Below are 27,386 nucleotides of genomic sequence, written 5' to 3'. Positions count from 1 at the left end.
CTAGGTTGTGGAGTGTCCCTGCTTGGCGGTGAGGGACTGGGAGTGTCGGCCAATCTCTGCTCAGCCGTGTGTTAAATTAGATTCCGTTATCCCTGTGTGTGCGTGCGTGCGTGTGTGTGTGTTGGTGTGTGAGTGTGTCTCACACACTTGAGCATAACTCACTCACACGGACTGGGTCACTGTCACACACACTGATATTCATGGAAGACTGTGTTCAAGCCAGTGAGTTTGCAGGGCCACAGCTACCCTCATGATGATGATGATGATGATGATGATGATGATGATGATGATGATTATGATGACTATGGCAGTTTGTGTTGGCTAACATTTAGTTAGCTGCACTGGTAAAATATATATTGTGTTTGTTTCCTCTAGAGACGTACCTTTTCTTTGCTCTCTCTCTGAGTATGCAGCTTACTCATTTCTCCATAATTGAACCAAATGAAGAATTAGTGTCTTTTTAGCATAGAAGAGTTTATTTTCATGACTGTATCATGGAGGCTGTTTCATGCTGCATAATATAATAGTATATTTCCGATGTAATGTTATTATTTAATGATTATATGATCAGTGTGGCATGTTTATCTGGATAATAGATAATAGTGTAGTTGTGTGTGTGTGTGTGTGTGTGTGTGTGTGTGTGTGCTGTTTGCAAGTAACTGGATGTACTCCTTCAGCCATTGTCAAGGCAGATTTATAGTCAACCTATTGATGGCAACATTGGTACAGTGGCCCTCGCTGGAGTAGGAACTTGAAACAGGATGGCGTAATGGTCCTTAATTAAATAATAGTCAGGCCGCCAGGAGGAAACAACACGCTAATTAGTTAACAATTTTAAAAAGCCACTGTCACAGCAAGAACATGATTGAGACAAAGTTGAGTTATGGAGCTAAAGAGATGTTCAGCAGTCAGTCAAGCTTCAGCAGGGAAAAATAAGAAAATTAAAACAGGAGTGGTACACTTTAAATTTCCCTCAAGTACATTTCTGACATGCAGCTATTTGTGTCCTGAAAACTTGAAGAGTGAGCAGCTGATGCTTTTCCTCCATTAGAAGAGAGAGGGTCGCTGTGGCTCTCATGTGGTGATTTGTTGTTACTGTCTGAGTTGATGAGGGTTATAAATATTTTATTCAACTGGGCCAATAAATGATGTTCATGCTTTCCCTTAAAATGCTTAACTTCAAATAAATCCTTTTTTTTTTCAGTGCTTTCAATCAAATCTCATGGTGTTCATTAGCAGATCCAGTATGAAAGTTTGATCACTGTACAGTACCAAATACTACCTGTGAGCACACGACCACACTTTGTACAAAGGTGTCATGATGACAGATGAGCACACTCCATTCAATGACAAAAACCATGGGATGTGGTGAAAAGATCAGAGTCAGGAGAATTTGTTAAAGTACTGTAGAGCAGAGAGAACTCTGCATTTAAAAAACAAAGCAAAACAGAAAGTCTGAAAAATCATTTAAGTTTAACTTAAATATCGGCGGTGACTTCCACAGTATGTGGGATGCACACACTTCCAGATGTGGTCTGGCTGCTCAGATTGTATTTGCATCTGGAAATGAAGTCAAAGTCTAAAAACAGGTCAAATTTGGATTAGTAAAAACTTGGTCATGTCAAAATAGAAAGTAACTAATTAACTTCATATTCATTATGTGGAGCACACTGACTGCATTACCAAAAGGTGTTCATTTCAAGTCTTAAATACAACCTTACTTTCCTCCACCTTATAGATGAGACAACAGGTAGGCTTTCGCTTTTGTTTACTGACTGTCTGCAATGTTTTGGGAGAGTGCTCCCTTACTTTTTCTCCGATCTGCCTCTCCCTCCATCTTTTTCTTTCCCTCTGTCCTCTTTTCTGTCTGATGTCTGCAGTGCACATCAATATGAATTGCCCCCTAAAGCAGCAAGTTTCTGGCATGTTTACACAGCCTGGCCAAAATAGCTGCATTAGGCAAAAGACTACAGTCTGTCTGAATGTGTATGTGTACGTGGCTGACTGTTGGTTCACTTTTTAATAGGCTTCTAAATACAACTATGCATTCTACATGATACTTTCTTAGAGGATGTTGCGTGTCTCGTCCAGGGAATATAACATTTATTTTCCTTTTTTTATGTCCAAAGTCATATGACAACCTTTTTTTGCAGTTTTAGGTTTTCACAATACATACAATTAACAATAAATTGTTATGGGGGTGTAAGTGTCACAGCAGCTGCACGATCCACAAACTCTGTGGTCTATATGTGTATGTTTAAGTGTGTCCACTCCTAAAGTTCCACAACTGTTGTTGCTGTTGCATGCTGTGTGTGTGTGTGTGTGTGTGTGTGTGTGTGTGTGTGTGAGTGTAATTGTGTGTGTATGTGCATGTGCATTCATTTGACATCTAATCTGTCTGTTACTACTTAACATCCTCCTCTCTATTCATCCTTTCGTCTGGGTCATATTGTAGATATTGAATATGAATACACACATGTACATGGTAGGAGAGTGTTTGTCATTAAAGCAACATTGCATAGAAACTGGTATTTTGGAGATTTACATCTGTTATGTTTTACGTCTGACAGACAAACACACCTTTCCCTGTTTGATTTAAAGTATAGCAGTGTATAGTAAATATATTAGGAAAACAAAGAGTGCATTTTTTTAAAACATAATTAGCTTTGGGCAAATGAGTCCAAGTAAAGTCAACGTAAAATCAACGTGCAACTGCAGGTGTTTCTGGATCTAAAGTCATGAATCTGACTCAAAGACTCAAGAGAGAGAGAGAGACATACAGCTGATGCAGAAAGATAGATGGAAGGATAGAAGAAAAGAGGGATGGATAGTATGATTTAGCTGATAGGAGAAATCATTTACCAGCACAATTTGTCGACAAGGATCTGGGGATGTCTCAGTGTGTCAGTGCCTCAGTCACTTTGATGGATGATGGAAGTTCACTGACTCTAACGCTCTCTCTCTCTGTGCCTCTGGCTGTCTCTAACTCTCTTACTCCCTCAGCCTCTGTGCCTGCACACTCTTTACTGCCTTAAACCCCGGCTGAGCAAAACTATCTTCAGCTCAGCTTTTGAACATGGCTCTGTGTGTGTGTGCGTGTGTGTATGTCTGTGCATGCATGTAGAGATGTATCACATCAGCTTATGATTTAGGCATATTAAAATAAAAGGTAAAGCACTTTCCCTGCAGCTCTTACTTTACACATTCTGCTGCCATTACTTACCTTGACTGTCTTTGGTCATGGCTTGCTGGTGATATGTGTTTGTTAGTGTATGTGTGCTCGTCTCTGGTGTGTATATTGACCAGGTGGGGCTACATATCAGCTCAGGTCTGCGAGGAAAGGAGGTCTATCAATATGGCTCCTTGTTTGAGTCAACCAGGACTTTTCCCAGGCCACAAGCTTAAATGAATTGTTTCATAAAGGGTTAAAATTCTAATATTCCAGCCTGTAGCACATTTAACTTTCTGCTGTAATAGTGCTAATAAACATCAGAAACACATTTTACATTTTCATAAAATGCAATGAAGGAAACCCTCAATGACCGATTGTATTGAGTTACAGAAACTGTTTAGCCGAGAACTTTCTATTAATTTTGCAGTAAAAATCTGCTGTCAGCCAGTCTTCACACTGTTATCATCATACATAAGAAAGGTTTATTGTATGCTTATTTTTCAACTGACAGTATAAGTGTGAATCTGTGTTTATGTGTTTGCACTGAGTGAGTAGAGTGTTCACTTCAGCTGTTAGGACATCACAAACGGTTTAAAAAAGCATTACTTGCATCCAAATCTAACAAGCACAACAAAGACCTGTATTTATTATTGATGACATTTGAAGATTTATATTTTTCTTCATCTGTATGTGAAGTGAGCCTAAGTGAACCCTAAATTAAGCATAACGCTTCTCTACCTGGGAAGTTGACGATGACTCTCTGCCAGGAACAATGTGGCTACAGTCAGTGAGCCATCGGCAAACTGCTTTGTTGTGCTTAACACCATCAATCTCCATGCATAAGAATAGCCAGCTTCAATACCGCTATTGAAAACAGCTAAGGTCAGAGCCTCATCCACCTCAAAAAGTTGCTGTGATTGATTTTTACATTTACAAGGCATTTTCCATCAAGTTTTGGAGGAGTGTGGAAGAAAAGCAGGGTGTTAATAAGTCAGATGGATTCATCATCATCGGTTGGAGGAAATGATTATCTGACAGGCATGTTAATTATAAGGAGAGCCAGGACAGGGGTGAAAGAGCAGGATATTCACCTTGATTGGGAGGAGAAAAGGAATCACAGCATCTGAAGTGATGAATGAATGAAGAAAAAGGGAGAAGAGAGAGAAAATGCCAGCTTTTATTAGAAACATGAATTTCAAAACAGGTTGTCAAAAGAATCAGTTAATTGATCTTTCTCATCTCTGTAAGGGATGTAATTTGCATCGCTTTCCTTTGGTCTACATGTTTGTCACTCAGTGTGTTTGAGTGTTTGTGCGGGGAACTTTCACCAATATAATATATCCAACCAATATATTTCTCTCTCACGCACACACAATACTTCATGTTGTATTTTCTGTTTGATTTATCTATTTTGGTGTTTATTGATGGACAGATGGATAGTTTGATGATTTCCTGTCATATCTCCCAGTCTCATCGCTGTTGGGATTTATGACTCAATGGTGTTGTATACACAAAAAATACAAAACTGAGTAACTTTTCTCCTGTCCCTGCCCCTTTGTCTCATGTTCCCACATATACAATCTCTGCCAAACTGAACTGCCAAGATGTCTCCACCATCCTCCAATATATATAAAACCCTAAGTAGAAACAGCTCCACCACTCAGTGCCAGAGCAGCTGTCATTATGCAAGACCATTGTGCATTCTTTATACCACAAATTCATCACATGTACCTGTAAGACATCACAACAGTTATCATTATTAACATCAGAGGGTTTACCAGTAATTCATTTATAGCTCTTATTTTACAAAATTCAGGATAAAATAAAAAAGATCATTAACAAGTGGGAATTATGGCATCAATTTAAAGAGAAGGAAAACTAATTATAAAATTCATATCTCATAAATCATTGGAATTTATGCTATTATAAAAATTATAAAACAGTCAGTGAACTTGGCACCCAACCCATACAAACAACATTTTACTCTGGTTACCATCTGGTTTTATCTCCTCCCCGAAACCCCACCAGACACGTCTCTGTCACATCATGGCTGTGACGCTGTTTTGGTCCGCCTCGCATGCAACTTCAAACCCCACCTGGAGCATTTCATAGAACAGCCACATATTCAATGCGGAGCCAAGCGGTTCAGCGAACTGAACCGGACCGCGGCGGAGCCGGAGGGGTATGATACATTGACTAGAACGGCCACGTCGGCCCCGGTGGTACTCTTGAAAACTCTGTTTTGTATAAAGTATGGTGAGGTACACATATTTTTATCACACTTTCTTCAGTTTTTGTGTTAGTAGTATTACTATTATTAGTAGTTAACACGTTTGCCTTGCCTTACTTCATAGCAAACTGTATAAATCCAGGAGGGAAAACAACGTGAGTATGGGGTTTTCCAAAACCAGGGAGACTGTGATTATGTGGTATTAAGCATATTTATCTATTTGTATTCATGGTGTTTTACACCTAAAGAATGACATAAGTATTCATGTGAAGATGTGAAAATATTTTGACCGTTTTAAACTTACAAACTACAAAAATGCTCAGACTCAACCCACTGATTCCACCATTAGAAAGGGTGCGTCACATGCTTTTAGATTTGATGAACACTTTATTTTAAGAATACTGAGGCCTTGACCCCTGAATCCTGCCTGCTAGTTTTGATTGAAAGCTTTGACCATTACCGAAACCAACCCAAGATAAAGTTGCTATTATCCTTATAAAAATGTAGACAGTAGGGCTGTAGCAATACACTAATCTCATGATACGATACGATACACGAAATTCAGCCAGCGATACGATACGATTCGATACTCTGACTGGACAGAGAATCGACAGCTTGCAAATGCTGGACAAAATAAATCAGATTTTTGTCATATCACACCTCAAACAGCACTAGTGAAGAAGAATGAAGAATTTTTGAATGAAAATATTATTGTTCAATCCCTTTGCCTGACATACATAGGCAGTTTTTCAATCAAATATGTGAAGAACAATAAAATAATGCCCTTTTAATACAAAAGGTCATGTGAAGAACAATAAAATAATGCCCTTTTAATACAAAAGGTCCCCTGTGTTTTTGCCTCATTTTCCTCAGGCATGCCACTTAGCAAAGCAAAGACCCTCCAGAAAGTTGAAGCTGTCATTCAATAAAAAATAGTATTTATGAAGTTATTCTGTCACTCTGCAGTCACTCTGGGCCCTCATGACTCTGCTCTGTGTGCTCCCTCTAGATGGGTAACTTGCTAGAAATGCTCTACAGCAAGACTAACAAACACTAAAAAACAAAATATCAATATATATCGCAGGATCGATAAAATTGCTCAGCCTTAGTGGACAGGCACCTGCGTTTCTCTTCTTAGTTGTCCCTTTCAGTGGGAAGTTTTATGTCTCAAAAACCTGTTGCAGACTGCGATGGTGAGCCTGCCAGTCATTGGCCCAACTGTCTCAAATTCTAATTGCAGAAATCAACATTAGAAAGTGTTTCAATCAGTCTACATTTTAATTTGAACCTTGAGACAGATTTGATAGGCTGCATCACAACTCAGACAACTAAACCACAGGAAATCAATCCTCATTAAATTGTTGGTTTTCCTTTTTTTCTTCCCTCTCTCCATATCTCTACCTATCAATGCAGGGCAACCAAGAGGCCCCAGCTCCCCCTGAAGCCATGGCCCAACCCTTCCCACCATCCCAGTACCCTCCTCCACCACAGAATGGGATCCCAGCTGAATACGCCACGTCCCACACCCATCCACAGGCTGACTACACAGGATCAAGCACAGTGGCTGAACACTCCTTGGCGCTGTATACACCGACACACACTCAGAACGAGCAACCGGGAAACGACAGTAATACCCCCATCCTCACAGCTAACACAGTAACGGTGAGTCTGCAGTTTATACTAAGCGCATCTTTATGAACCATGCAGAATGTAGTATTTGGCTGTATTCTTATTCAAGAAAAAATGGCATCAATAAGGATTGAAAGTTATGGCTATATCTTTTTCTTTTTTGCCATGCACTACAATAACAATATATAATAAATATGAATTTAAATTTATGTTAAGCCTCTTACATCTCCTTTACAACAGAGAAGTGCATTATTCAATTCACAGTATTTTGTTGTATATTAAACTGATTTCTTCTAACAAATTATAATTATATAAGAGATATATTGCTGTCTTAAGAAATTGAAACAAGATACGAATGTAATATATCTCTCTGTAATGTGTAATCCTGAGCATGTTGTAGTCTTTCCATTATTGTCACTGTCAATTCAGTAAGCGTGGACCATAACATTGACAAGATATGTTTAAATGATTTATTTACAAATCAAAAGACTGGGAGAGAAGCGTGAACTGTACTTGCACTCTTTGGTCTGTTGCTGCGTTGTGGGGAAGCTTTGAAGAGGAAACTGCCATAGCACCCAGGCACAATGGAACCTCAAAAGCTTGAGATAGGATGGAGTGGATCTGACATCTCTCAGTGAACGTAGCGGTGATCCAACCATCCATGACTTGTATTAAGTGTTCTGGAATTCTTTTGCAGGAGGCAGAGGTGACAGCTCAGATTCTGAAGGAGTGACCAGAGTAGTGGACAGGAGAAATGCTGGACAGGGAGAGTACATGTAGAAGAGCTGAGTGACAATTTGTACAGACACAGATGGGGTGTCTCAAAGGGATTCAGCAGGGGTTGGACTTTGGAGTAAAGATGAATGTAAGCTGACCAGAGTAATGATTTCAGTCCTATGGTGTCATCGGAGAAATAAGAGCCACCTTGCTGTGGTTGCTTGAAGTGGATGGCTGTGGACACTGGCATCACCCCTAGTTGGGTTTGGAGTCGCGTGGAGGACAGACAAAAACAGCATGGCGGCTCACCTATTGTTTGGGTAGATTTCTCCATCGTCAGCACAGTACTGGAGTGTGGAGACAAGTCTGGCAGTGTGAGACTACAGTTCAAGACCAATTTCGAAAACGAAACAGAACCTTAATTTGTATCATTGGTAACACCTTTAATTACCCTACTATTTCATGTTAAAATGGCAGCTGTGAAAAAGGTCTATTGACTCTTTAAATGGACTGTATTTGTATAGCACCACCATTCAAAGTGCCAGCCATTTATATGCATTTACAGTCCGATGACACAGCCTTTGGGATCAGGTTGGTTTAGCATTTCACTTGAACATGCAGAGAAGCCAGGGATCAAACAGTCGATGATCTAATTAGTGGACGACCTGCTCTACCTCTTGAACCACAGGCACCAACATGGACATCCCGGCATGTTGTGGTATATGCGTGATGATGTCACCTGTGCGTATGCAGGGGCTTTGTTGCTAAACCCTTGAACTGGAGGACATAGGTGAATTTACCAACAGTGGCATAGACATTACAGCTTGTTGTGTTGAATGTGTGATGACGTCACCTGAACCATGACAGGCTGAGCATTAAAAGTTTTGATTGGTTATCTGTTATGTTAAAATAATTCTTTAACCTGTTTAGTGACTTTTGAAGAATGGCTACGGGCTGGTTAGAACTTTTGATGGTTGATCATCTGGGGACCTTGCTAGAGAATGGTCAGTCAGAAGTATTAATTTAAGTTGTCATGCAGAACATAGTTCACTGCTTCTGTAAAATAAATGTGTTTTTGAGGCACACTCTAGTGCAGATGCTGTTGGCCTATTTTGTGTAGGGTTACGTCACAGTGTTTCCGCTGTTTGTGGAGACCCACTTAATGACACGTTGAGCTTGGATATATTAATAATAATAAAAATAATGATATTAATAATAATAATGAAGAGTTTTTAGTGCTTTGACAGACAGGCACAAACAGGATACTCAGGAAAAATAGCAGCAGAAGAACCAACAAAGCAGAATAAATAAGATTAAGGAATATGGAAATGGCAAAATACATTTAAAGTTAAACGATACATAAAAGACATTTGATAAATTTGCAGAAGATAGAAACATATAATAAATAAAATAAGGCGACAATAAAAAAATATAAAATGATTTTTTTTTTTTAATGTAGAAAACACACTACATACGCATACACATTCACACACCACATATTAATAAAAATTGGGTGGCACTCTGGGAAGCATGCAGGAAACTGAGTGTGAAACCTCTCTCACTGACTCTTGACTGTATTTCTGAAGTTTCTTTGACACCATACTTCTTCACACAAGATGAAACTTAAAACTTAAGAAAAAAGTACCCCACCCTCTACTCACAATAAGAGCATTAAAATTTGAAAATGCATAAAACAAGAAAGTAAATGAGATCCAGAAGATAGACAGAATGAGAAGAGAACAGTTAGATTTTACTTAAAAGTTTTAGTCACCACTTGGGCTTTCACTGTAAGATCAAATGAGTATGCAAATGCATGGATGAACTATACGTACATACACATATCTACACAGCAGGGGAAGATTTGTGACTGTATGTCACTGACAAATTATCTATATTTCACCTGCATTTCATTGATTCAGAATTGCAAACACACACACATGCATACACACAGGTAGTGTAAAGAATGTCCACACTCTAGTTAACTGCTTTGCCACTTGTCTCTAGTTGAGGAGCCTTCAAGTTGTCAGGGGCAATAAGATTGGAGCATGCTAGGAAGGTATAGGAGTATATAGACAGAGATGGCAGAAAGGGGTCCAGCGAGAGGAGACATAGTAGTCAGCATTCTGGGAGTGTTTTAGAGTCACTGTGAAGACTTTGTCACAAGCTGTAACTGTTACTGTCAAGAGACATAGTTACTGCAGGATGAAGAAAAAAGACGCCATATACACGCTCATTGTGTTAGACCAACATATGTTTGAACTAAAAAATGTATATTTATTAATATCAGTCTTGCTTCTGAGTTGCCCCAATACTGATGCAATTTCATTACATCTGTGGATGTATGGTAAAATAGCTTTGATAATATACTGGCTTTCTATGGAAAGACCTTGACCTGGAATTCTCCACCATGTTGTCATTTCAGTTGAATTTTCTTCAGAGGTGGAAACCAAGGACATTTATATATCGTAGTTCAGGATTTGTACCTCACTTGATTTAAAAAATAATTTAAAAATTGCACAAACTTTTTCATTGATACATTTCAAAGAGGAAAAATCACTTAAATTAAAATGAAAGAAAGATAATTTTTATTAAGCATCCAGTGATGCAAAATATTGGAGATTGTGCCTCGTCTTCAGTGGATGAACTTTAGCTTGATTGTCATATTTAATGTTGGTGGTCATCAAATATGGACAAGTTGGTAACTGGTGTCTCTATTCAAAGATGATCTCTGGTGTTGGATGCAAATGTCTTCTTTGATCTTTGATCACCGACTCCTGTCCAATGACCTTCCCATTACGAGTGTTTGTGGTGTAATGTTCGCAGACAGCCCATTTATTCTTTTTCTTGTCCAGAGTCGTTCACTCTTTCACCCATGTAGTTTTCACCACAGCTGTCATGTGTAATGTCATTGACATCCTGTGTGTTTGTTACATGTGTACATTTGTAATCTACCTGTCTGGTGGTGCTGAAATCTGACAGCTTCCATAGCTTCCTTCCTCCCAGAGAGGTAGGCGCAGACGCACTGCTGAGCTCAACAAGTCACACACACACTCACTCACTCAAAAATGTAGTATCGACAAATCTGGAAGATCTAACCGGGTGTGTAATCAGTTGAAGGTGTTTGAGGCAGTTTTGGCTCCCTCCCTCCCTCAGAGCAGGATTGTTTCTGTGGTGACAATAGAGGAAGCTTGGGCTGCTTGTGTATGATAATGTTCATGTAATTATTTCCTCTTCCTACCTGGCATCACGGATAATGGAGGAATGGCGTCCATAGAAGAGGAAAAAAAAATAATTAAGGGCAGCAACAGATTTTAGCTCTTTGGCTGAGGCAGAAGAGGCCTTACAGCCTTAAGCCAATTTATTCCATACCATGCTAAGCTTAAACAAAGACTCAGAGACAGGGCTACTTGTGCACATGCACTGGGTGAAAGGTTCCAGTGGAACAGGGATAAACAAGAGAAACGGGTTATCCTAAGGTCTGTGAGGGGGAAAAGAGGTGGCACGAGACTTGTTGAACACCTCCTTGAGGTCTACGTAACACTGGAACCTTAGAGAGATTGGGGTAGTCAGGGTCAATGTTTGTCACCGATAGCCACAACTGTAGGTGAGAGCTGGGGTCCTACAGCAGTCAGCAGCCGCTTCTCCGTAGACAGATGTGTGCGCCCTAGTTGCATTGACTCCTCTGAGTCAGCAGGGAGCACTCTAGGAATGGCCGAAGCTGCCACTTGAGCTGGAGGACAGTGGGAAAACCCGGAGGCAGGTCCTCAGTGAGGTGCCTGGAACGGACCAAACAGAGACCTCTCCTTTTTTTTGGTGAGGCGTTTATCAACCCTGATGGCCAGGTCTATGACAGAGTCCAGATCGGAGGGCAGGTCCAAGGGGGCGAGCTGGTCCCTCAAGGGTGCAGATACTCCGTGCAGGAAAGCATCATACTGTGCCGACTGGTTCCATTTGCTGTCAGCGGCAAACTCAATCGGCAACATTTCTTCTCTCCTGCTTCAAATTTACCAACACGGGCATCCTCCAGACCCGGCGCGATCTGTTAAAGTCTTGGTTAATGTGTTTGTAAAGAGTTGTAGAGTGTCACATACCAGAGATCTCCTGCTCCACTCCGCTGTAGCCCATGCCTCTGCTCTCCCGGACAGTTGGGAACTAACATAGGCAACTCGGGCTAACTCGGAGGGAAAAGACATCAGCTGCAGTTCAAAATAAAGCTCACACTGGGTGAGGAATGGCCAACAGTCCCTGGAGAATCTCTCTGGTCGGAAGAGCTGAATGGGGATCTGTGATGATTCCAAAACCATAGAAAATCCCTCTGCTGCAGGCGAGAATGGTGAGGAGGCTGAAACCGGCGCAGGAGTCCTGCCAGTGGCTCCTGGAGAAGCATCGTGAGACATCTGTTGAACGTGAGTCGTCAAAAAGGTGAGTTGCTCACCAAACCATCACCTGCTCATGCCAGGCATTCGTGGCCTGGAGCACCTGACGTAGAGCGCACAGGTCCTCCTCTTGCCTGCGCAGTCTCTGGATGGTGGAGTACACAGGGTCTGAGTCCACCGAATCCATTTGTGGCCAGTTCGTACTATCAGGAGGCACACAGAAGGATTTGCAATACAGACTTCAAGACAGAGGTGGGGGTCCCAAAAGTTTACTAGACCAAGCTAGAGGTTACAAAAAATGTACAGGCGAAGGTACAAAATTGTTGGGCAATAATCATGGTCAAAAACCAGGCTCAAGGTCGATAATCAGGTAATCAAAAAACTAGAAATTCGAGACAAGGTGACACTGGGGCACTGTACAAGAATAGACAACTGGCGACAAACAAAGGAAGCACAGAGACTAAATACAGAGAGAAAAGAGGAGGGGAAACAATCAGGCACAGGTGAAATACATTGGGAGAGGCAGGTAATCAGGGAGCAGGGATGACACACAGGAGAAGGCGGAGACCTAAAAGACAAGACAGGTGAGACATAAGGAGAACTGAAAACATGATTTAACAAGACATGACACATACTATGTAATGGACTCACCATGTGAATCGCAATATAATGCAAATGATACCCTTTTTCATGCCAATGGCTATAAAAAAAACTGAATAAAGTCATACAATAAGATTTTGAAGTTTTGAAGAAAACATTCATGCATTTTTCAAAGTATTATGTCAAAATGTCTGCTGTAAAAAAGGTCTATACATTTGAGACCACCAGTGGCATACAGTAAATAGCTATATTCAGCTACTGTAGTAATTTATATTAATGGCAAAAAACTACTCAACTACATAAAAAGAAACGATTGTTCATCATTACTTTAAGAAGAGTCAGTCCTGAAAATCTCAAGAAATTTGAATATGTCTTGTGTGCAATCACAAAAACCATTGATCAAACTGTCTCTCATGAGGACCGCCCGAGGAAGACCAAAAGGTTTCTCTGCTGCAGAGGAGAAGTTCATTACAGTTACCAACCTCAGAACGATTAACAACACCTTAGATTAGACTCCACATAAATGCTTCACAGACTTTAAATCTTCTCAATGTCAGCTGTTTGAAGAAGACTGTGTGAATCAGGCCTTTATGGTTGAATTGCTGCAAAGAAAGCAAAAGAAAGAAACACAAGGCATAGACATCAGACCAGTTAAAATCTGTCTTTGTTTTGGTCGTTTGAGATATTTGGTTCCAACCACCATGAGTATGAGAAACAAATAAGATGAACAGATCTGCACACATCCTTTCTGCATGTGTGGTTCCAACACACCAGTCCTTTATACTAAAGTAAACACTCATTGATCTCTCATTTATTAGAGTCAGTAGAAAATTTGTTCTTCTCATATGTTGAACTGTATGCCTTCTTTTCCATTTTCAATTTCATGTTACCTGCTGTGACTGAAGTCTTTACATTAAAAATAAAAATTATAATTATTTCATTGGACACTGAATAGTTCTTAGGTAGAACATGACTACTTCAGTTAAACTGTATCGACATTTTACTGTGTCACAGAAACCCTAATCAAGAAAAAAGAAAATCTACCCTATGAGACTGATCACTTTGATTTTACTTAACCGAACATCAAATCATTTCAAATAATTTTCCAGATGGCTCTACTTTCAACATATTCTCCATTAAACTTACAGTATGTGGTCACTTTAAACATGATATGAATGTTTGATAAAACTACTCTACATGTTAATAATATTAATTTAGTGGATATAGTAAATTGTTGTCTGGACCTACTTGTATTATTAGTAGTTACAGCCAAGCTTCAGAGGATTTCAGTTATATCTGTGACCCTCTGCTGCGTAATCCCACTTTACACCCACAAACCACTGCACCTTTTCTAATTACCCCCTCTCCCAGCCCACCTACCCAAGCACACACACACACACACACACACACACACACACACACAACTGCTCCTTAGGCAGAAGTTGCTCGATTAACATGCAATTAACACAAATTAAAAGGTTAAACAGAACTAAGGCAGCTCCTAGTGGAAGACTGTTTAGCTCTGGGGCAGGAGGGAGGTGATGAGAGGAGAGAACGATGTAATGGGGAGGGATATACAGTATAAAGATGAAAAGAGCTCTAATTGGATAGCTAAGAGCCATTTAATTTGCATTTGTGATCTTGAGAATTATAACATATCAATTGTACTGTATATGAAGCAAAATATAGTTGTTTCTTCACAGAAAGACGCTATATAAGTACAGTCTATTTACTAGGGGTCGACCGATACGGGTTTTTTGATGGCCGATGCGATACCGATTTTTTCCCCATGGCCCATGGCCGATACCCGATTTCCGATACCCGATTTCCGATACCGATATGGGTTAAAAAAAGTTTAAAAAATGACAAATATTCCAGGTCTCAAGTTAAAAATAAATAGCCATTTGTTTAACATAATCAAATTGAGGTAGAACTTCAAGTAATAAACAATGAACAATGAACAACCAAGTAATACAAAAATAAAGTGTCTTGGTGATTTTAGAAAAGCTGAATAACATAAAATAATAAATATTTCAAGTGACTGAACTGACGTTAAGAACAAGTAACAAAGCAGCAAAACAAAAAAATGTAAAATAATAATAATAATAAATAAACAAAATTGTCATGCCATTATTGCTCCCGCGGTGTCGACATGCACTGACACGGCGCTACCCCATGTGTTCAAAAAATATTCCCGTACGTAAGCTAAAGTAGTCTATGGCTTAGCAAGCCTCTTCTCGAAACCCCAAAACGTTTCATTAGGTCCTGGACTGTTGGGTTCGTTGTGCAGTTATCTGATTACAGCAACTGTTCCGCTCCGCGCTGATCTCTTTTTCTCGCTCCTTCAGTCTCTCCCTAACGTGCACACGTGCACACACACACACACACACACACACACACACACACACACACACGCCCACTGGGCTGCTTCAGTTTCACCACCGGTGTTCGCTGCAACACTCCAGCAACAGCGACCGAGATTCTTGAAACATTTGGTTGCTATCACTTTGTGGGAGAAGTGTAGCCTACCCTTATACTGCACACAATATGAGTGGCGAGTTACGTTTAGGAGGGATTTAGAAGTTTATTCAGTGATAATCACTCGCATGCCATTATTGCTCCCGCGGTGTCTGAGAGGACACTGACAGGGCGCTACCCCATGTGTTAAAAAAAATATTTCCGTACGTAGGCCTAAGCTAAACTATGGCTTAGCAAGCCTTCTCGAACCCCCTTAAAGTTTCATTATAGGTCCTGGACTGTTTTGCAGATATCTCCCAAATCTGACATCTGCCTACAGCAATGACTGTGTCGCTCCTCACTGATCACTTTTTCTCGCTCCATCTGTCTCTCCCTCACGTGCGTGCACACTCACTCACACACACACACACACACACTGGGCTGCTTCACCGGTGTTCGCCGGTTTAACTCCTTCAAACGCCGAATTGACAGTGACTGATAACAACACCGACTTCATTTGAACTTTAAACTGCGGGTGATTGCATCATAGCCTACTCTTAGTGTTACAGCTCCCTAGTTTAGGTTGGCAGTTTAAATGCGACGCACTTAAACAGCATTCCCGTTTTTTTTCGACTCACTTAATGACTTTCAGGCACACGCATGCTACTGTATGCATAGCGGGTCTTCACAGAGCTGCCCTTGAACGCCTGTCTGTAAATGACGCTGGATGCGTATCGGCCGTATCGGCCATGTGTATCGGCCGATGCCGATACACCTAGACAACGCTAATATCGGCCCGATATATCGGCCGGCCGATATATCGGTCGACCCTTACTATTTACCATTTACTGTTTACCATATTGATGCTCATGAATCATCATTTCCATCAATGGTGGACAGTAAGGGGTGATTTCATGTAAGTGGCCAAAATGATGGTGGCCCTGAGAGCTCAACACACTCTTACTTAAGAAACACAGCAATACACTACAAATACACACAACACAACTAGGGATGCGCCGGTCGATAGGCAGCCGATCGTTATCGGTCGGTATTGACCCTAAACAGGTTGATCGGTGGGCAGATCAGAAAAGCCGACCGGGTAATGAGACTTTTTTTTTTCTTTTTTTTTAGTGGCGCAAATTACATAAGACTCTTTTTCCGCTCTCTGGCTGACAGGATAATTTCTCTGGTCTGGAATTTTTTCACAGTTTAATTTAGTTAAAATTAGTTTTTATTTTATATTATTTATGTAGCCTTCCCACTCAACTCCAATTTTGCTACAGAATAATCATGGCGAACCCCTTTTCACCTGTTAACACCTCATGCATGGGAGGCGGATTGGAGGGAGTCTACTAGAATAATGAAATTGGGATACATCTACTTTAACTAGAGCATACGACCCTGCCTAGAGTGCAGAGAGGCCTGGTTAGCTGATTTTGTAGCTATATTGTTTATGTGAGCTTACAACCTCCCATGCATACTGTTAAACACACCATAGCCCTACCAACACCACATTCATCAAGCATAAAAAAACATTTCGAATGCAAATATACTGTGCAACAACATGGGTGTTTATTAACAAAAAACACAATCACCCTTTAAGTCAAATAAAATTAAAATAATAATACCCAGGGTTTAGTAAACTCAGTTATGGTACCATGTGTTGGCGCGCATGTTGGAGCTCATTTGAATCCTCGTGAAAAGTGTTCCTCAGTACTCACTGATCCTTGGAGATTCAGAAACACAGCTAGTCAGTTGTCCTCAAACCTTCTGTTCAATGAAGAAAAGTGATGTGAGATGCATCAGCAGGTTTCCCTAGCGACAGCAAAGTACTGAGCACCCTCTACAGCAGCAGCATGCGTGGCGGCAAACAGGCAGTTAAGTTTCCACAACATCTGTAACTTAACACTGTTGAGCGGCTGGCTTACAACTAAACTCTTTCGTCGCGTTGCTTTTCTTCTCCTAGTGTCTCTTGTTACTAGCCTGAGCTTCGTCCCTCTCGTTTTTTTTAGTCCCACCCCCTTCTCAGAATCCGATAGGTAGGAGACCCTCATCAGGCACGGATTAACACCTGTCTACTCAAATAAACAAAAGAAACGTCATGAGGCATTCACAGACCGTTAGGAACTTGGGACATTTTAGTACCTTCCCAAATAAGTACAATTACAAATTTCTCCATATCAGTGAACCTTATTTCACAACAGCAGTAACTTGACAAACAATACTCCAAAATATACTGCATATTTGTTAACAAACACGTTTACAAAAAACAAAACGTTATCATTTGTAGCAGGGCGCTACATTTATTTTAATTTCATCTATTGCTCTTGACACAGCATGTAATGTTTACTGTTACACAAATAAAAAGTTGTTTGTGGTACATAAAAATCTTGATTGCATTTATTTATTTTAGTATAAATGGGTTTACCATTGTAAGTGGTGCACAAGGCTATACTGTAAATACAGGACATAGAGAATTATTATTCTCCCATCCATTCTGTGATCGTTATCGGTAGATTTATGATTCCTGTGATCGGAGCATCCCTAAACACAACATATTACACACAACATAATACGTTACTCACAACAAATTATAGAAACAGACTGCAAATAGAAAAAAAACAAGAATGCACAGCTTGGCGACAATTGTTTCTCCAGTTTGTGATGTTTGTGATGTGAATGCATTGAGTTCAGTTTTACAGATTATAATCTTACAAACAAGCGCTATTAGTACAGACATTAGTAGGAAAGACCAGGTAACTCTAGACACTGGACCCAGTCTTTGTTCTGATCTTTTGCCACCAGCTAGAGCATTGTGTGCACTGCTGAGTAGTCTGTAGCTCACACATCAGTGTCATCTCTAACAGGTACAACTTGGATAAAACTTGGATTAAAAACAGACACTTCCTGTACAGCATAATTCTTGGACGAAAAAGGTTTAAAGCTTTACAAAATGTATGTAGTCTTTTTCTCACTTTGAATAAATCACATGAAGGTGCCATTCTCAGACCTTAAAGGCAATCCGATATTTATTTTAAACTACATTAAATATGTTAGAAAATAGTTGCTGAAAAGACATGAAAAGACTGAACAACTTGTTACTGAAATGAGGATTTTTTGGGCGGTCCTAAAAGGTGGCTTGATGATGCGTTGAGGCCACCCTGAGCATAACCCCCTCGCCTCCCTAACCCACAACAGTATAAAAGCCTTCAGCATGTTAGCATCTGTGCTTCTCCGTATGCTAGTTATAAAAAAAAAATTAAAAAAGAGTGTAAACAAGATTACACTCTTTTTTTAAATTTTTTTATTAAAGATATATTTTTTTTCTTTTTTATGCCTTTAATGATAGGACAGCTGAAGATAGACAGGAAGTGACACGCAGTAAATTAGCCGTCCGATGCAGGACTCGACCGGGGCCAGCTGCAGCAAGGACTGTAGCCTCTACACACGGCTGCTTAAACCACTACGCCACCAACCGCCCCGTTTACACTCTTGCTAGCTAGCATCTTCCCTGGATGAACAGCTTTATTTAAACTTTTTTTTTTCTCTTTTTTTTTTTCAAAACCATTTCACACAGTGTGTTGTTTCACTGAGGTATATGATATATTAAGACAGAGAAAGACAGAGAGAGAGCAAATGGGCGTGGCTTCAGCACCTACAGTGGAGGTGACTGGATGGTTAATAACACTTTCTTCTTTGGTCGGACAAACTCAGAACACATTTTTACATTCCTACTTCACACAGACTTTAAAGCAGCTTTTACTTTTAATTCTGCATTTTTGCTTCTTATGATGCAACACAAATAAAAATAATAAGTTATAGCACACCAGAAGTCCTTACTATAATTGGGTGTTGAGGTCTGAGTACCTGTAGTATCTTTATAGCACATAATGTATTTTAAGCCCCATCAATCAACCTCTAGTTTCTAACTAGAGCATCCATAAGACGGTTGAACTTATAATTCAGTGTAAGTCACATCTATAATGGTTTTTAATTATTGATGTAGTGCATCACAAAGTATTTAGTGTTCGTGATTGTAGACATTATAATTCAATATGAGTGTCCCTATAATGCACTATACATGTGCTCTACATAGAAAGTATCCCCAAGTTAGTGTCAACAACTCAGTAAAGATTTAAAAAAAGTTTTTGGCATCGAGTTGAAAGCACAAAACAGCTTTAATAAAATCTCCTCAGAATAAAAAGCATCCCATCTTGATTCTAAAATGCTGAGCAATCAATAGTCAAGATTGAGTTAATGTAGAAGAAAATGACGAATGATCTAATTTGTCTTTTAGTTTGGAGGAAGCATCAATGCCACCACATGAAACCAGAATAAGAGCATTAAGATGCAGTATCACTAATGGCTACTATGCTGGATATAAACATTTGTCTGAGTAGTGATTTTAAGGCTTGAAAAGAAACATGTTTCATTGTCTACATATTTCATCAGTTTTTTTCAACAGTAACTGCTGGCAGATAAAGCATTGCCTTCAATACCTTTTTATGACAGACATATCATCGCTTTTACAGTTGATATGGTGACATTTTCTAATTATTTTTGAGTCATCCTGATAAAGTTCAATCCCAGTCCTGTTTTGGTCTCTCCTGTGTCTGTCTTCTGTTTGGTGCTGAGCTCATAGCATACAGTGGGTCTTCTGAGCTCTGAAAAAAGTAGCCTGGCATGGCTGAAAGCAGCAGTATGAGGGTGCTGAGAGTGAACTAACCCCAAAAACCCTAACGGGCACATCTCTGTCGGTCTGTGACACTTTGTTTACCTGCTCAGATTTGGTCATTTTCCTGTTTTTATGCTTCTACATGTGTAAATATGCTACGTAGTTAATTAGTTTTGCTTTTGTCTGTTTTTACGATTTTAAGCCTGGCCTAAAGTAACTTTTATATTTTTACTTTATTCAACTTTTATTTCACCCCGTTTATATACTGGGTTATTAGCCTATATGTGTTTATGATTGATAAAAGGTTCATGCATAATTATTATTGGTTATTAAATGCCAAGAGCTGTGCGTCTTTGCACATGTCCACTGATTCATCCAATTGGAGTGCAAATGCCTCCACTGTTTGACGTTTCTCAATTATCTGCACCCTCAGATTCACCATTATTTTGGTGAAAATAATTGTCAATTATTATGACAAAAATTGGCAGACCCCCTGCAGTGCCTCTGCGGACCCCCTAAGGGTCTTGGCCCCTGGTTGAAGACCCCTGCTCTATGCTGTTTCTGTGTCTGGCTTCCGCCAGCTTGAGCTGCTCTGTGTAAATTGACGCTGCTCGCAGCGTCCATCAAAAATAGAACAGTCTCGCAGAGGCCCACTTCTGGGGCTTCTGGAGCGGGTGGGGTTTAAAACCATTAAAAGAACCGTTTGACTAGAATGGCAGTGTATCGCTGCAGCAAGTGTGGTGCACATGCAACACAGTGGAACAATAAACTTGTGCGTGGGACCTGAGCTGAAACTATAAAGCCCTGTGAAGCTAAGGCGAGCTGCAGAATGAAGTGATAATTCTCTGTAGGTATAGGTTGTTTTCATGCTGTCATTTGATATATTGTGATTACACAAAAAATGATTCTATGTCTTAAGGTGGTTTGGGGTAAATATTTAAAACCCCATGCAGACTTAAAGTACAAGACTTTTATTAATATTTAACCAAAAACCAGCACTGACTTGGCGTTGTTTAGCTCAGTTGGTAGAGCAGCCGCCCCATGTACAAAGGTTCCGTCCTTGCTGTGGAAGCCCAGGGTTCAAATCCGACCTGTGGCTCTTTCCCACATGTCATTCCCCGTCTCTCTCCCCACATTCCTGTCACTCTTCAGCTGTATCTATCACTCACACTTACACACTGATTATTGCTGCATCCTATTCAGTATAGCTCATTCCTCACCTATTCAGCTCTGTGTGTGTGTGAGTGTGATGTAATGCCATTATCCTCACTTGACTGTCCCTCTATTTTTACTGTTCTCTCTTCACTCAGCACTTATCTTGCATGGATCTCTGAACTCTCTCCCTCCCTCACTGTTCTCCATACTTTCTCTGCCTCCCTCTCTCTGTCTCTCAGTATGAAAGCAGCTACCTTCAGCACTTCTCCCTCATTGATCGGGTAGGTTTAGCTGACATCATCATTCCATTCTCCCTCTCCTCATCCCTCCATCCTCATGTTGGTCTAATTCATTACAGTATGTACATCAACTCCTTTTCTCTCCTTTTTCCTTCTCACTACAAACAACACACTGTCACAGTTTGAAACCTTCAGAAACAGATGGTGTTACATCTATTTTTCAAAAACGTAACAAAGGGAAGAGAAGCTAAACATACAAGCTCTATCAGAACTCATAAGAAAATAAACACAACACAAACAAAGATAAAGAAGGTGTTTTTGCCTCCTTTATACACAATTTCCATCAGTCCCAATCACTTGGAGGAGAACAGCATATAAGACACATTAAAACTGGAACACATGTACATTATAACCAGTGGGGAAAGGTAACACAGGTTCAAATCGGTGGTACATAGTAGTTCTCTTATGTGATTGTTCCCCACATTTCTTCCTACTTTCTCTGTTTTATTTCTGCTCTGAATAGCGAGGAGTGAGAAGGGGCCATCTGATTGCCATCATTATCATGTCACTTCAAATAAAATGTCTTATTTCACTAAAAACATGTTTTCTCAATTACCCTTTCCTCAGATGTTTTCCTGCATTTCTCATGTCCTCAGTGGATGGGACTAAAATTGAAGCACATGGCACAAGAGAAGGAGAGGTGGATGTAATTAAGGGAGTTGGGATGTACCCCAAGACATCTGAGGGGAGAGCAATCTTTTTGTCTGTCTCTCTCAGTTGTTTATTTTTCTCTTTGTCTTTTGGAGACTGCTGTGGATTTTTGACGCTGATTTGTAATGACTTGTGAAATGTGTTTGTTTGTGAGACAGCATAGATCCAGCTGTTGAGTATACACCAACCAACACCGCGGTAGGAATGATAATCTCCCTCAGCCAGGTTTTATCAAACCTTTATCAAACAACCTATGTTTACTTTTATCTGAGAAAGTAACTCCCATCCTGAAAATCAAAGATACTGCCCATTTTTTTTGTATATTTGTATTGTAATAGCAATGTAGTTACTTATTTGTGAATGGTGATCTGCAGCATTTACTTAGAATTACTCTTTTTTGTCAGTGCCAGTACAACCAAACAATTTGATGTGTGAAATGAGAAAGTCTAACAGTAGGCCAGATATTTTGATTCCCAACCCAAGGGATGCAGAGCAGGATAAAGCCAGTGTTTTATCTGCAGTGTACAGTTTACCCATCGTTTAAGCTGTAATAAATCTTACTGACATGAATTCATAGTAAACATCCTAGTAAACAGTGAGGTTGGGAACCTGCTGTTTTCCTAATGTGCAACATAAATAGTTTGAAGAAAAAAAGTTCTATCTGAGTCTGGCTGACTCCAACGGGCTTTTGCCTGTAGCCAACCAAAACTGACTTTCTTTGAGTTATTCACACAGATTGTAACAAGTCTCAGTTGTTTCAGTTTTTTTGTGACTGTCAGAATATTTTCTTCATTAATCTACAGCTGTGTCTTCAGGTGTTTCATCTGAGAAAGACTAGTGGTAAATGGACTGTACTTATATAATACCTTTCTAGTCTTCTGACCACTCAAAGCTCTTTTACACTACATGTCTTATTCACTTATTCACACACATTTATACACTGATCGCATTGCCATGCCAGATGCCTTCTGAAAGCTGTATTTGTTGCCTAAGTTAGATCTGCTGTAATACTGATCTTTTTTTATCAAGATCTTCCCAGGTTATGGGGAAAAGTAGAAAAATCTCATTTAAATTGTATTAAATGCGATGACTGTATAAGGGAAAGGGTATACCCATGTGACAGTTAAGTAACACATTCGAGTAGTGATTTTCAAACCTTAGCCATTACCACATCTTATCACTTGGTTGAAGTTAGGATATGGTTAAGGTTTGGCAGCTGGAACCATTTAAGGTCATGGAAAGTACTACACAGGAGGAAAGTTTGAACCAGCTCTCTTTGATGTCCGCTTCCCATCAACTTTCACTTTCACACATACCTCTGCTTCCTGAATATTTCACTACGTTTGTCTGTCAGTCCTTCTCAATTGTACAGGATTTGGCATTTGTTGTCATTTCTTCACCTTGTCTCACATCTCGGCCTTTTTTATTATTCTTTTTTACCATAATGGGAGCTAATCTGTGCACATTGTGTGTTTCCCTGCAGCAGGCAGACGAGGTCGCACAGACAGAAGGCTCCCAGCAGCTCCACCTGCAGCCCAGTGACTCATCAGAGAAGCAGCAACCCAAGAGGTTACATGTCTCCAACATCCCTTTTCGTTTCCGTGACCCTGACCTCCGACAAATGTTCGGGGTGAGATGACAACTGCATCACAAACACTTAAACACACACACACACACACACACACAGATCACAACTTTACTACACAAGTATGGCAATCATATATATCAAGTTAAATCCATTCATCTTACAGCACTGTACAATAAAACTTGTGCTTTTCAAGAACACAGTAGCACATGCAGGACATAACAAGATAAGTAATATATGATTAAATGCTGGACTTGTAAGAAGGTAAAAGTATATCATAAATGGGAGGTCAAAGACAAAGGAACCTGCAGTTTAAAATCTAGAGCTGGCGCAGCCTACTTTGTGTGCACATACAGTAAGTATTAAATCATGTTTCAGTATACATCAGGTATTCCACAAGATGCTTCAAATCTCAACCTGTAAGGTTATATTGTTTAAGTTAGACTCTAGGGATGGGAATCGAGATGTGTTTCAATTCCATGGAATCTTTTGGCAGTTTATCTTACGATTCTCTTATCGATTCCAGAAAGCACAAATTACGTCACGTAACTTCCGCAAGAAGTTACGCATGCTCGATTCCAGCGAGCATGACAAATTACGCCACGTAACTTACACAAGTTTGGCACGTGCAGTGCAATCAGTAGTAAACAATGGCACCCACTCGGTTCAAACGCTCCAAAGTTTGGCTGCATTTTACCAAAACAGATGCAAACAGCTCGACTTGCAATCATTGCAAAGTGGAGATAACAGCGTTGCGTCGGGAGGGAACACGACGAACATGCAGAAACATTTGCGCACACAACATGCAATATTTTTAAATGAATGTCGTGTTTTTGACACGCTTCGGACTGGAGATGAATCTCAACCTAGCAGCAGCGGCAGCAGCCAGGCTATGACCACCTCTGCGGTTACTACGGAAGGTAAATAACACACTTCCTACCATGTTAGCACGATGTGCTGCTTTGTAAAACATGCTATAACAATTAACATTAAACGAATGCCTTCTGCATTACATTTAGAAGATGACCATGAGAGAGAGAGAGTCTGGCTGGCTCAGAGGCTGGCAGCTGTACTAGTACTCCTTCCAGTTCACTGCCTCCTCTAGATGATGCTGATCAAACTGTTTGTTCTCCTTTTTTTCCCAAATGAGAATCGATAAGAGAATCGATAAAGAATCGAATCGTTAAGCAGAACCGATAATGGAATCGGAATCGGAAAAATCTTATCAATTCCCATCCCTATTAGACTCACAACATTGGTGTTGAATCATTCATTCGGATCCTCTTACTGACTTGGGATTAACAACTCCATTTCCATTAACCCTAATCCTTACTGCCCTACTGCTCATATCAGGCCACATATACAAATAAAAACGATAGATTGTGTCATTCACTACTTTCCTTTTAACCTGTACAATCTCATTACAACAAACCCAGTCCATCTGCCTAAGAAGCTTCCAGAAATCCTGTTATTATCGTAGACAATAAGCAGTTGTTACCATAAGCAATAGCTTCGGGAGTCTGGATGAGCTGACACAGTGGATCAGCGTAACTTCCTGTGGACTCAGTATTACAGATCCGGATTCAGATTCAGATCCACAGATCCATCCTGCATGAGTAAATCTGTACAGAGCCAGAAATACAGGCGAATCAAGAGACCTGTGGATCTCGCTCACTGATCCAGCAGACCCAGGTGACTCAGATCCACTGATTCAACTGAGCTGAGTGGATAATTTCCTCCACACAGCATGAAACAAGGCAAATTCAGAGTTGGATGGATTTTTTAGGGAGTTGTATCGTCATGCTCTCCATACTATGTGCACTGATGATTTAACAAAGTCTGTGCCAAAGCTCTTAACCCATAATTTCTCATCATCAAGCACAAAGGAGAGTGTGGTCATTTTAGCCCTATTAGGATATACAGTTGTCCCTCGCTATATCGCGGTTCACTTTTCGTGGACTCGCTGTATTTGCGGATTTTTTTAGTGTAATTTTGCATGCTTTTTTTTTTACAGCGTACTGTACAGTATGAACTCGCATTGTGTTCTGCGTCCTAAATTGGCTAAGGGAGAACCGCACATGTGTTCTGCGTCCTGATTAATTAAGGGAGTACTGTACAAAATGTGTGTTAAAAGGTGTATAAAAGTGTGTGGTTAGGGGTTATACGGCCTTAAAACATGTATAATATTTGTAAAACTTACTTCGCGGATTTCGTTTATTGCGGGTTATTTTTAGAACGTATCCCCCGTGATAAACGAGGGACCACTGTATCAGATATCGGGGTTGTGAAATAAATGCTATTATTAGCAACAGCAGCCTTTTCAGCAGCTTTAGTAGCAGTGTCTATAGTAGTGTTTGCAAAGCAGCAATACAGCAGCAGCAAAAGCAAAGAACTGAGCAGTGCATATAACAGAACTGAAACAGAACACTTTAATATACAAGTTTTGGCATTGCGTTCAGTATGTTGTATTGGTGTGTAGTAGAGCAAGTTGTCTCCCTGAACTACTCACACGCCTTGCTCTATGAAGAAATAATTCACCTCCTTACCTCTGTATGCCCCCTAACCCAAAGTAGGCAGCGCTTGTTAATGTTTCATCCTCAGTGCAAGTTCTTAAGTGGGCCTTGGAGAGTCAGAGTAGTGAATATCCTTGCTACAAGAGTCTTTATGAGTGCAAAAGAAACTTTAGTTTAGTGTATAAGCAAAATGCAGGAACTGTATAATGTAGTAATTACTTGATTTACAGACCATCTAATGTAAACAGAAATCCTGGGATTTAAAACATAAGTAGGCATTCGTCCACGTAGAAGGATTACATTTCAATTAAGAAAGTCTGCTCTCAGTGGCAAAGACAAATGTATTATTGTATTAATATTGATTGTTATCCTGCATCAATACTTCCAGATGTTGAATGTTTGGTTGGGTATACAAAATGTGACACTGGACACCATTGTTTGGAATCCTTTTTCATGCCAGAATACATGGCAGTCTTTCCTTACCCAAGATACTTTAGATGTTTAAACCTAAACGCAACTTATTTATAAAAGTGGATCATGAGTTGTGTATGCAACACATGGAAACTCTAGAAGTAATATGTGTCTGAATGGAATGCTTTAAGTTTAGGTGTCATTTCTATCCAAAACTCAATTATGATAGTCAATTATGATTTCTGGAGGTCGGGATAGAGAAAATGTCCTCATGTTCAGGACTGAAGTGTCATCATGTTTAAGTTGCATTATAATAATACGTTATTGGCTGACTCAGCCTCCAGTTGAGAGGAACATATGCTCCTGCAGGCACTTTGTTCTTAAGGCCAACTCACACCGGAGGCGTTACAGCAGCGGAACGGTCACCAATAGCAAATAGCCGCCAGTCTAGTCAATGAGAGCACTCACACAGGGCGTGTCTCAGCAGCGTCCCAGAAGCGGCTCTCCGCGCCACGGCGCTGCTGTAACGGCAGCGGAACAGTCCTTTGCCCGGCGTCAACTCACACTGGACGCTTATCAGCCGTGGAACGGCAGTGGAGCGAGCCGGCCGTATTCACGCGAGATCACGAGACGCTTCTGAGCCGCGCCCTGTGTGAGTGCTCTCATTGACTAGACTGGCTTCTATTTGCTACGGTGACCACGGCGGTGCCGTTCCACTTCCGTTCTGCTTCCGTTCCGCGTCCAGTGTGAGTTGGCCTTGAGTCCTGTGTTAGAGGAGGGTAGCCAGCCCTCTCTCTCTCACACCTCTTGGTGTGGGGAAAAGCAGAGGGGGTGGAAGAGTTCAGTGGAGACACATTTAATGGAATTCCTCAGCAAGGTTGACAGCTTCAGTTATGGCAGGGGTCTCAAACTCACG

At 40.4% G+C, this 27,386-nt stretch overlaps 1 protein-coding gene and 2 long non-coding RNA genes across 8 annotated transcripts in view; 1 reads left to right on the top strand and 2 right to left on the bottom strand.

The window, feature by feature from the left end:
* Positions 1-27,386, top strand: part of rbfox3a (RNA binding fox-1 homolog 3a) — a 417,700-nt gene that overhangs the window by 280,271 nt on the left and 110,043 nt on the right. For 4 of the 6 annotated variants that reach the window (XR_003463938.1, XR_003463942.1, XR_003463941.1 and 1 more), the window contains 3 exons: positions 6,816-7,064; positions 21,251-21,292; positions 23,445-23,591. Coding sequence is in view for 1 of the 6 variants with exons in the window: in XM_027289251.1 (XP_027145052.1) it covers positions 6,816-7,064; positions 21,251-21,292; positions 23,445-23,591 (438 nt within the window). In the remaining 5 variants the exon portion in view is untranslated. The remainder of the gene's footprint in view (positions 1-6,815; positions 7,065-21,250; positions 21,293-23,444; positions 23,592-27,386) is intronic. The other 2 variants (XR_003463939.1, XR_003463940.1) reach the window with 1 other exon arrangement.
* LOC113747850 (uncharacterized) lies at positions 11,058-17,396 on the bottom strand. The gene is made up of 2 exons (XR_003463943.1): positions 13,227-17,396; positions 11,058-12,692 (listed from the first exon to the last, which is right to left on the bottom strand). It is a non-coding gene; the product is annotated as an uncharacterized LOC113747850 (long non-coding RNA).
* Positions 23,524-26,196, bottom strand: LOC113747851 (uncharacterized). Its single transcript, XR_003463944.1, has 3 exons — positions 26,093-26,196; positions 25,045-25,168; positions 23,524-23,617 (listed from the first exon to the last, which is right to left on the bottom strand). It is a non-coding gene; the product is annotated as an uncharacterized LOC113747851 (long non-coding RNA).

The sequence above is a fragment of the Larimichthys crocea genome, chromosome XVI (assembly GCF_000972845.2).
Source record: "Larimichthys crocea isolate SSNF chromosome XVI, L_crocea_2.0, whole genome shotgun sequence".
Classification (NCBI taxonomy): Eukaryota; Metazoa; Chordata; class Actinopteri; family Sciaenidae; genus Larimichthys; species Larimichthys crocea.
The sequence above is the reverse complement of the archived record's forward strand: the minus strand, read 5'-3'. Positions and strand labels throughout refer to the sequence as shown.